The 12,284-nt window shown below is 40.0% G+C and overlaps 1 protein-coding gene across 8 annotated transcripts in view; it reads left to right on the top strand.

Moving 5' to 3' along the window:
• The window catches only part of LOC106871141 (sodium- and chloride-dependent glycine transporter 2), a 64,899-nt gene extending 60,254 nt beyond the window's left edge, over nucleotides 1-4,645 (top strand). For all 8 annotated transcript variants that reach the window (XM_089353765.1, XM_089353767.1, XM_089353769.1 and 5 more), the window contains 3 exons: nucleotides 332-432; nucleotides 682-852; nucleotides 4,249-4,645. In XM_089353765.1, the coding sequence (XP_089209891.1) occupies nucleotides 332-432; nucleotides 682-852; nucleotides 4,249-4,362 (386 nt within the window). In that variant the 3' untranslated portion in view covers nucleotides 4,363-4,645. The remainder of the gene's footprint in view (nucleotides 1-331; nucleotides 433-681; nucleotides 853-4,248) is intronic.
• The last annotated feature ends 7,639 nt before the right edge of the window (nucleotides 4,646-12,284 follow it).

Genomic DNA, 12,284 nt, shown 5'->3' on the forward strand with positions numbered 1-12,284 from the left:
TCATGAATATAAACAGACATTAAGACGGTGAGTTGGTAGAATCGTTAGCAGCTGGGCAAAATGCTTCGCGGCGTTTCATCCGTCTTTACATTCTGAGTTCAAATTCCGCCGAGGTCGTCTTTGCATTTCATTCTTCGGGTCGATAAATCAAGTACCACTTGAACAATGTAGTCGATGTAATCGGCCTGCCGTTGCCCCGAACTTGCAGGCCTTGTGCCAAAACTTGAAACCAACATTAATAGACAATGTATTATAAGAGAACCATATATATATAGTTGGATTAGTAATATAATTCTACAATGGACATTAATAAGTTTTTTTTGTCTTGTAGGAGCGAAAAGACTAGAAAACGATATCAGCCTAATGTTAGGTCGAAGACCTTGGCCAATTTGGAAACCTTTCTGGGTTATCATCGGTCCGTTGTGTATACTAGTAAGTTTTCTATTAATCACATCTGTTTTAAATCCCTATTCTATATATAAATTATATCTCTTTTGTATATAGTTTCCAGATCAATCTAGTTTAGCCTCCGAACACAGTCCACCTTTGGTATTAGTGTTAAATTTAGTTTTAGAGTGGTGCACGTGATAAGTGATCCGAGTGGTTGTGCACTTGTGTATCTGTATGGTGATACATGATTATAACAATAAGACGTAATATTGCATTATATTTGTATTACAGGGTCTCTGGGTATTGAGCATAATATCCTTCAAACATTTGACTTACGGTGATGGGTCTATGTTTCCCAAGTGGACCAACTATATAGGTTGGGGTATTGCTCTATTTACCATCTTTCCGGTGCCAATTTTGGGTATGGTAGAAGTCATGAAGCACAAAGGATCTTTTCTCACTGTAAGTTATCATTTGACACATCTTGTTTCTTATAACTTCTCATTGATATTAGAAAATAAAGCGTGTACAGGGCTAGTTGATCAGAGAAATAACCACGAACGTGGATTCCTAATATGTTAGAAGAAGACGTTAAATCGCCTTACCACGAAGAATGTGTTCTCAAAAGATTTCAGCAAATGCCAGAATGTAAAACAAGCAAGACAAATGAAAAGATAGGAATCCACCTTGGTGGTCATTCCTCTTATATATGTATGTAATATAATTTTTAATCTTCAGATTTTTTAAGTATGCTAGATCACTGGTTTAAATTAATATTAATTAATTAATATCAATTTCTACCCTCATTATTTAACTTTATATATATATATATATATATATATATATATATATATATATATATATATATATATATATATATATATATATATATATATATATATATATATATATATATATCTGATAGTAATAATAATAAAAATAACTACAGAAAGAATAATAATAATTATAACCATAACTTTACGTTCTACAATAATACCAAGGACAATTTCTACACCAAAAATAATAATATCAAAAATAAACGAAATAAGGATAACATCTGCTTAATAATCCCTTTCGCGATGCAGCTTAAAACAAGCATAGTTCATTCAATAATGAGATATAGATAAGCAATTGAACTTAAATAACAAATACTCAGAAATCTTTAAAGAATAAAAATTAGAGTAGGCAACAGCTTAACTAGCAACCTAGCTACTATCATTGCCTCTATCGACAATAAAAAGCTAGATGCCTTCTATGAAACTAGAAGAATAGCAACATAAAACAGCAACCAATCGACAGATATAATAAATGTCATCCCTAATCACTCGCCCTCAAATAACGCGCGCAACTATTTTATAAATAATAATCCCCCTCAACATTACATAGGCACAGACAAGCTTAATAATCTATGTGGCTGCAGAGATGAAAACAATTGTGAATTCTCGATTATGTGTAAAACTAAAAACGTAATCTACTAATGCGATGTACTCGCAAATAATTACAAGAAGTCTTATATTGGAGCAACTAAAAATGAAATGATACTTATATATAACTCCCATCACTCTAGTTTCAGAAACAGAAGTAAAGCGAACTCTACCAGACTTAGAAGTTATATTTGGAAATTGAAAGACAATAAAATTAACTATACATATCTTTTTATTCTCTTACTTGTTTCAATAATTTGACTGCAGCCAAACTGGAGCACCGCCTCGAAGGGTTTTAGACGAGCAAATCGACCCCAGGACTTATTTTTTAAGCCTAGTACTTATTCTATAGTTCCCTTTTACGGGACTGCTAAGTTACGGGGACGTAAACACACTAACACCGGTTGTCAAGCGGGGATAGGGGATCAAACACAGACACAAAGACACACACACATAGATACATATACATATATACACAACGGGCTTCTTTCAGGTTCCGTCTACCAATTCCACTCAACAGGCTTTGGTCGGCCCGAGGCTAAAGTAGAAGACACCTACCCAAGGTGCCACGCAGTGAGACTGAACCCGGAACCATGTGATTAGGATGCAAGCTTCTTATCACACAACCATGCCTGCGCCAATATATATATATAATAAAATAACATGACTAACTTCGCGCGAATCTTAAACAGAGGCACCAACAAGAACCTGCTTCAAATGAATTCCGTTGTGGCTATTGTGGGCTCGTAGGATGCAGCAAGGCAGGACTCACTTCCCACAGAAAACAAACCTACTCAAGATCGTCAGTCAGCATCGTGAAACGTGTCTTGCATCATGAGTCAGTACTCAACTCAAGATGAAACAAGAGAGTCTACCATACAAGACTATGCATGGATATGTTATAAGAAAGCTCTGAGACGATAGTAACATCGATCATCAAAGCAGTTTATCATGGACCTATAGCCAGATTACTATCTCCCACTTTGAAGAGCATGCGTTTGCAATCCAAGAACAGGAAATATCAACCAATTACCCGATAAAAAAAGGGACAGAGATGCAGGAAAAGCGGTAAAATGTGACAACCGATGCAGACTTTGTGGAGTTAACACCAAAGATATCACCCACATCATAAGCAGTTGTCCGAAATGTCATCACAGTATTATCTACCGGCGAGGTATGATGTTGTAACTAGGACACTCTAAAATGAAATCCGTCGGAAAGATAACCTTGAGGGCAAAGAAATAAGAACCCACTATATGGTAGAAGCCATAGCCACTCATAATAAAAAGGAATACTGGTGGAATGTCCCAGTGAAGACCTCAATAAAATGTTAGCACAACAGACCTAATATAATGATTTGAGATAGAGAAGAGAAATAGTAGCGGAAACTATCTGTCCAGCGAATGTTAACATAAAGCTGAAGATCAGTGAAAAAAAAAAGAATATCTACGCTGAACTATTGAGAAATCTGCAGTTACTCTATCCAGATTACAAGTTCAAGTTTATACCTCTAATTATTGGGGCCCTGGGATATGTAACACACTGTCTAAATGCCAATCTTGAGAAATTAGGCTTCTCAAAGCCAGAAAGGAGAAAGCTAATTCGAGGACTACAAATCCAATCCATCACTGGAAGTATAAAAATCTGTACAACTTTCCAGAAGTTTATAATTAAAATATATATGAGCATGACTAGAATACATGCGAATATATGCACACATACATACATACATACATACATACATACATACATACATACATACATACATGCACATATACAAACAAAAGTACCCTGTTGTTGATGTTGACATTCTAATGAAGGATCCTTCTAGGTTAGAAACCGGCTCTTTCTATATTGGCAAGAAATCTTGAAATAAAATGAACGACATCCATCCATCCATCCATCCATCCATCCATTCATTCATTCATTCATAACAGGCGCTCTGTCGTTTGCAGTTCCAGCTGATCCGGTCAACTGGACAGCCTGCACGTGAAATTAATGTGCAAGTGGTTGAGAACTCCACAAACACGCGCACAACATAATTTCCAAGGAGATTCAGTGTGGCACAGGATGTGACATGGCTGGCCTTTCGAAATACAGGTACAACTCATTTTTGGCAGCTGAGTGAACTGGAGAAAGGTGAAATAAAGTGCCTTGCTGAAGGAGACAACGTACCACAGGCAGTCGAACCAACTACCTTACAATCGTGAACAGAATACCTCTAACCACTCCAAGAAATTATTATTTCTTTATTTAATTGTTTATATTATGATTTTATTTACTCCATGTACCCAGACCTTATGGACACCCTGTATATGTATAAGTATGTTTGTATGTATATATGTATGTATGTATGTATGTATGTATGTATGTATGTATGTATGTATGTGTTATTAATGGAATAAAATTTTAGCTTTGGTTTTATTTCTTGCAGAGACTAAAGCAAAGTGCAAAGCCAACCGTTGAATGGTGTCCAGCAAAGTCAAGAGTTGATCTCAAGATAAGTATCTCCAAGCCTGAGGAAGAAGTTGACAGCCATCTTTTGTAAAAATCCCTTGTGTCTATGAAGTGAATATTATAATACATGAAATGCAAACTGTTTAAATATTTAATGGCTAATAATGTTTTAGACGCCATCTCATTAAAATTTTAGTTCGTAATGAAATATGTAGGGCGAAACCCACAACTACAGAGGAAGGTCATTCACATGTCAAGCTAGAAGACAAATAAAATACTTTATATATCAAACTGACATGCAAAAAAGTACGAACCACTCTCATACTTAAAAAAGAATGTAATGATGGAAACAAACAATAAAAGTATAAAAATAATTTTCTTTTTCCAGCTATTTTTTCTATCGGTTTTCTTTTTTAAAATCTTTTAGTTTCTGCGAGTTCTTCGATATTTCTAGCTGCAGATAATAGTCTTCCCTCACTTTGCACAACATAGTTTTTCAGATCTAGTGTCTCGGCACTGATGGTACTTTTTTTGCATTTAAGAAATCCATGCCTCCTTCCTTTCTTGATTTCCAGAACATGTTGATATTACAACGTATTATGCGTTGGGAACAGTTTTCTAGTTCTATCCAATTCCTGTAGTTCTATCTTCATGCACAGTAAAAAATAGGCCCGGGTATCTCAGCACTGGTGTGACCCAATAATTGCCTTAATGTCATTTCCTCTAGTTAGTTTCATTTCAAGCACTTTCCTAACGCCTCTTATACGTTTTGCAGATTTTTCCATCTCATTTCTCTTTCCATTATTGTAATTTATCTTGCAACATCTCTAAATACTTGCATCTTTCATTCTCTTTCAGTGATCTCATGATATCGTTATCTTTAACCTATCAGATTTAATCTTTCAACCTACTCATTCACCCCAAACATTATACCAGTATCCTTTCTAAATATTCATACAGTCTGGACAATAGAATTCAGTTTTAGAGTATACTTTGAAGTCATCCATATATAGACAGTGGATTTATTGTTCACTTTTCTTTTTAGCAAGCTCATAAACATGTCTGAATTTTTGTCAGTATGTTTATCAAAGGAACCAACATTATCATCAAAAGTATTTCAGTTGGGTCGTTTGCGATTTGTAAATATTTAGTAGTTGTTTAGGAATGACATATTTCTTCGCTCTGAAGACAAAAGCAAGTTTTCATGATGCAATTTTGGCTACGTTGAGGAATTGTTTTCACTAGGTGAGATTCTAGATTAATCGTGAAAGATAGCGTCTGGAGCGTCTTCGAAAAACATATCCGTGTGACGATAGAACGGGTTTCTCGAATCTTACATTGACTGAAATTTTGGTGAAGGAGAAAGTGACTGACCAGATACTATTATCAAGGAAAGTGATTCTTGGGGTGCATTAGATCTGATAGAATCTGTGCCAGAAAGATCAGTACATGCTGCGACAAGAAGGTATCGATACAAGAGACGACAAATGAACGGAGGCTCCCTCGGTATGTAGTTTTGCTAGCAAATTTGCGTACCAAACACGATCGAAAGCCTTGCTATTATCGAGGGCAACAGCATCGCTTTCATAAATTTCTCGAGGGACAGAGAGTACAGACAGGTGATATTTTAGAGGGCGATTTGAAGATTTTCCGGTGTTAATGAGCTTCACTAATCTCGTAGAGTATTCTCTGTTTGCTTGTTCAGAGATTTTTGCCGAATATAACGTATACAAGATCTGCTTTACAAATGATTTTGCATTGATCGTGAATTTATACGTTGTATTCGTATTGTGATATTTTGGAATTATTATTTATTCAAAATTCTTATCGCTCCTTTAAAATTATGGCTTTTAAGTGTTGATTTCTCAGCCCAAGAATTACAGCGTGATGTGCTGCTTGACTGGTCCCCCCCTCTCTCTCTCTTTATATATATATATATATCTTTCTCCCGCCATGCCTCCGTCTACCCCTCCATCTCTCTCTAAATCAGTCCCTCTCTCTCTCTCTCTCTCTCTCTCTCTCTCTCTCTCTCTCTCTCTCTCTCTCTCTCTCTCTCTATCGTAGTTTTTTCCTTAAGGTTTTCAGGTTCTGGGTATATATAAATAAGAAATCCCTTCTAAATTATCTCAATTGAACTCAGTTTTTGTCTTAAATTCATACTTATTCATTTTCTAAGCTTCCTAAATTCATGCTACTTATATATTCTATTCACCTAGGTTTCATTGCTCTTTTAAAAATTACGATTTATGCATTGTTGTCTCTCAAATATTTAAAATCTACGATTAAGAGGCCTGGCTGGTGGTACAACCGCCCTCCCACCCCCTCCACCGGAAGTTCATTCCTCTGTCATCCTGTCATCCTCGGCTGTCTCCCGGAACCCATCTAGTGGCCTTGGCCATCTTCTCCCCTACCTTTGGGTAGCGGATAAAGTTTGAGTAATGTTTGCAGGTTGTAGGTACTGTTTTGCTTATGAATTCTTCCAATTGCAAGTTTTCTTTTCAGGTACACGACACTGCTTTTCCCCTTCTCAGGCTACAGGCCCACACCCCCAACACCCATACTGTTAGGATTGGCACTCAACGTCGGCACGCTGAAAGGTAGATCTGGTGAAATTGTTGAGATGCTTGAACGGAGACGCGTAGATATGTGCTGCATCCAGGAAGTAAGATGGAGAGGAGGTTCTGCGAGGTTCCTCACAGGCAAAGAACACAGGTACAAGATTTTCTGGGCAGGGAACACTGACGGGGTCGGGGGCGTAGGAATACTTCTAGCGGAGAAATGGGTGGATAAGGTAATCGAGGTCATTAGAGTAAGTGACAGAGTACTTAAGATTAGACTAGTGCTTCATCATAGATTAGCTACTGTCATCTCAGCCTATGCACCTCAACCGGGGCTACCAGATGGTCTGAAAGACCAATTCTATGACACCTTCTTGCAAACTACCTCGTCGACGAGTGACAGGGACCTTCTCTTTGTGGCTGGAGACTTCAATGGTCATGTCGGACGTCGTGCTGGAGGCTTCCATGGCATACATGGAGGCTATGGCTTCGGTTCCCGCAACGAGGAAGGAATCAGACTGCTGGAGTTCTGTGATGCAACCGATCTTATGGTCTGCAATACCAACTTCAGGAAACCTGCCAGTCACCTAGTCACCTACCGCTCCGGCAGACACTCTAGCCAAATCGACTACATCCTCGCCAGAAATAGGGAAAGAGGGCGGCTTATAAATGCCAAAACCTACCCTGGCGAAGAATGTACCCCACAACATAGATTAGTAGTTAGCGATTTGGGGATCAAGGCAAAATGGGTGCCCAGAATTAGACCGGCTTGGAGGAGAAGGGTGTGGAAGCTTAAAGACCCTGCAAATGGACAGAGACTTAGAGACAAGTTACTTGAAGCATTTAACGAAATAGAAGGGGATATAGCATCATACAACGTGGAAGACAATTGGAGATTTCTGCGGGACAACCTGTTGAAAGCCACCGACCAGATCTGTGGGTGGTGTAAGATCCCCTCTCGACCCAGAGTAACGTGGTGGTGGAACAAGGAGGTAGACAGGGCTATTAGACAAAAGAAACAGGCTTGGAAGGCCTGGAAGAACGGTGGTAGCAGGGAATTGTACCAATGTGCCAGAAGGGAGGCTAGGCGACAGGTTTATTTAGCCAGAGGGGAAGCAGATAAGAAAAGGTTTGCCAATGTTCTGCGCCGTGAGGACCAAAGACTCGAGGTATTTCGTGTTGCAAGACAGTGTAGGAGAGAAAATAGTGATGTCGTAGGAGAAAAATGTGTTCGCATGGATGATGGTACGCTTGCATTAAATTAGGATGCAAAGAAAGAGTTCTGGAGATGCCACTACGATAGATTGCTTAATAAAGAGAATGAATGGGAGGAAGAGAGCCTGCCGTATGTCGACCCAATAGAGGGACCAGCTATCCGAGTTGATAGTACCAGGGTAGATAAAGCAATTAAGAGTATGAAGACCGGGAAAGCCCCCGGCCCATCAGGAATCACTGCAGAGATGCTCAAAATATCTGGCAGTGTTGGCTATAGCCTAGTCACCCGTATTACGAACCAGGTGATACACGAAGGAGTCATACCCAATGACTGGTGTAGCAGCATCATAGTCAACTGCTACAAAGGTAAAGGTGACGCTTTAGATACAAATAATTACAGAGGCATCAAGCTGTTAGATCAGGTTATGAAAGTTACAGAGAGGGTCATAGCCCAACTAATTAGGGAGCGAATCAATTTAGATGAGATGCAGTTTGGGTTCGTGCCAGGTAAAAGCACTACTGATGCCATATTTCTAGTAAGACAGCTGCAGGAGAAATACCTAGCCAAGGATAAACCTCTGTACCTGGCTTTCGTTGACATGGAGAAAGCCTTTGACAGGGTCCCCCGATCCCTTATCTGGTGGTCAATGTGGAAACTTGGGATAGAAGAATGGTTAGTGAGAGCTGTGCGATCCATGTACAGAGATGCTGCCAGTAAGGTGAGGGTTGGAAATGAGTACAGCAATGAATTCCGGGTAGAGGTAGGGGTCCACCAAGGTTCCGTCCTCAGCCCCCTCTTATTTATCATAGTCCTCCAGGCAATCACAGAGGAGTTCAAGACAGGTTGCCCCTGGGAGCTCCTCTATGCTGATGACCTTGCCCTAATTGCGGAGTCACTATCAGAACTAGAGGAGAAGTTTCAGGTGTGGAAGCAAGGTCTAGAATTGAAGGGCCTTAGAGTCAACCTAGCTAAAACCAAAATCCTAATAAGTAGGAAGGTAGATAAAACACAAACCCCTTCAGGTAGATGGCCCTGCTCAGTATGTAGAAAAGGAGTAGGTAGTAACTCTATAAGATGTACCCGGTGCAAGCTATGGACACATAAGAGGTGCAGCAACATCAAAGGCAGGTTAACTAGCAAGTTAGTTTTTGTTTGTGGCAGATGTTCAGGTGCAATAAAGACTGTAAACAAACAGGAAACAACTTCTATCTCATTCCAGGGTGAAAAACTAGAGGTAGTCGATAGCTTCCGCTATCTGGGCGACCAAGTTAGTAGTGGGGGTGGGTGCGCTGAAAGTGTAGCTGCTAGAATAAGAATAGCCTGGGCAAAGTTTAGAGAGCTCTTACCCCTGCTGGCGACAAAGGGACTCTCACTCAGAGTAAAAGGCAGACTGTATGACGCATGTGTACGAACAGCCATGCTACATGGCAGTGAAACATGGGCTGTAACTGCTGAGGACATACGTAAGCTCGCAAGGAATGAAGCCAGTATGCTCCGTTGGATGTGTAATGTCAATGTGAATACCCGTCAGAGTGTAAGTATCTTGAGAGAAAAGCTGAACATTAGAAGCATCAGTTGTGGTGTGCAAGAGAGACGATTGCGCTGGTATGGACATGTGGTGAGAATGGATGAGGATAGCTGCCTGAAAAAGTGCCACACCCTAACAGTTAAGGGAACCCGTGGAAGAGGTAGGCCCAGGAAGACCTGGGCTGAGGTGGTGAGGCAAGACCTTCGTACATTGGGCCTCACCGAGGCGATGACTACTGACCGAGACCTTTGGAAATGTGCTGTGCGTGAGAAGACCCGGCAAGCCAAGTAAGATCGTTGCCAGTGCCCCTGGACTGGCTCTTGTGCGGGTGGCACATAAGATGCACCATTTTGAGCGTGGCCGTTGCCAGTACCGCATGACTGGCCTCCGTAGGATTTTCGAGCGAGATCGTTGCCAGTGCCCCTGGACTGGCTTGTGCGGGTGGCACATAAAAGACACCATTTCGAGCGTGGCCGTTGCCAGTATCGCCTGACTGGCCTTCGTGCAGGTGACACGTAAAAGCACCTACTACACTCTCTGAGTGGTTGGCGTTAGGAAGGGCATCCAGCTGTAGAAACTCTGCCAAATTTAGATTGGAGCCTGGTGTTGCCATCCGGTTTCACCAGTCCTCAGTCAAGTCGTCCAACCCATGCTAGCATGGAAAGCGGACGTTAAACGATGATGATGATGATGATGATGAAAATAGAATAAATTACAACAGCTGCAAAATGTATGTAAATTGTCAACAGAAGGTGGCGAATTATTTACCAAACAGAATAATTCAACGATTTTAATTACTTTTTAAGCATAAAAGCAGTTGGTGTTGGTAGCGCACGTGTAAAAACTAACATTTCCCTTCTCCAAGCTTAGATTCGAAACCGAATCTAAGAATTCTCCCTCGTCGGATTTACTGTGAGCAACAGGCGCGAAATCAGGTTTTCTTTGTCCTGTCAAAAAAATGATGGATAGCCTCCTCTCGACCTTATAACCTCATAGATGTCAAGCGAAGTTCACTGGACAGCGACTGACCTACTTAGGTACTACACTTGCTGCAGCTTGTCCATCCTTCTAGCTGCCCCTGATTTTTATAGATAGGAGAATTTAGCAGGGAGGAGAGAGAGAGAGAGAGAGGGAAACCGTGATTCGCCACAGACTGACCCAGTGCTCCGCGACTATCACACAGAGATTTGCCGTGTCACGCTAATGAGAGAGAGAACTACCGCAAGATGAAAGAACAAATACACACACACACACACGAACATATTTAGTCTTCGGATACATCAACTCCACAGATGTACCCTGGTTTCATTTTTCCTAGCAACTCGAAGTAAGTTGCCAAAATTTAATGTAGTGGTGAAGAATATTTACTAACACCAGAGTTCAATGCAGCAAATAAAATATGTTATAGTTGAACATAGTTATCACTTTGTTTATTCACAGGCAAACACATGCCTACCGCACCCTGACACGATAACACAAACATACAACATTACTCCACCATATTTTGGTGACTCCACTACACATGCATTATCTAGAGCAAAACTGAAATATATGCAAATGCTTTGTGATTAAGGAGCCTGCTTGAATATCACGGTGATTACTTGAAACATATATTTTTCACTCCAGGCACAAGAGAAAGTTAGTGATCATTGCAATGTCAAATATATTCTTCATCAAAGCTAGTAATTCATTGCAATCTCCTCTAAACGTTGGTAAATTTCACAGTATTTACACCCGCGAGTCCCCACCCACACAAGTATATAATATAAAGATATATCCATATATATATACATATATGTATATAAAATGCACACACATACACATATAATACAATGAAATATTGTAACAATATATTAACAAATTAAAATATATTAAATAAATATAATATAGGTGGCCGGTTAGCAATTAAAACCAAAATGGTAAAATTAGTAAATGAGGGAGCAAAAAAGCACCGGCAATTGCTAGAAATGAAATTCAAAATTTAACTCGAACACAAAGCACTAACCTGAATGAGATATACGGGAATTGCGATCGAGCAAGCCAAAACATTTTCCCCTGGTTGGATAAACTCACAGAATAAAGTAGGTGGACAAAACCTTATCACGTGATCCATATGATCTTGTTTCTCATCAGGGGCTTTTAACACTCGCTCGCTTTTCGACATTTTTTTTCATGAGTTACTGGGAGGCAGGCTGTCTCTTTAACTCTGATGAGGAACAAGGTCATATTGATCAAATTTCGAAATTAGTGATAAGGTTTGGCCAAACACTTAATCTGTGAGTTTATCCAGGGAAAGATGTTTTGGCCTGCTCGCTCACAATTTCCGTATATGTCATTGAGGTTAGTGCTTTATGTGGCCGCTCGAGTGAAAATTTGACTCTCATTTCTAGTAATTTCAGGTGCTATTTTACACCCTCCATATATATTGGAAGCAGGGCGAGAACTTCCCTACTATTCCAGCCTCGAGACTACCAGACTGCGCGGTTTCGTCCTTATTATGGTCATCCTCAGTGTTTAGGTGACGATAACCAATACTTCTTTGTGCAAATACTGTTTTCGTCTCTTATAGAGATTTTCTTTACTATCTATCTATCTATCTATCTTGTGGAGGCGCAATGGCCCAGTGGTTAGGGCAGCGGACTCGCGGTCATAGAATCACGGTTTTGATTCCCAGACCGGGCGTTGTGAGTGTTTGTTGAGCGAAAACACCT

This window comes from Octopus bimaculoides, chromosome 6 (assembly GCF_046866305.1).
Source record: "Octopus bimaculoides isolate indiv1 chromosome 6, ASM4686630v1, whole genome shotgun sequence".
In the NCBI taxonomy this organism is placed as follows: Eukaryota; Metazoa; Mollusca; class Cephalopoda; order Octopoda; family Octopodidae; genus Octopus; species Octopus bimaculoides.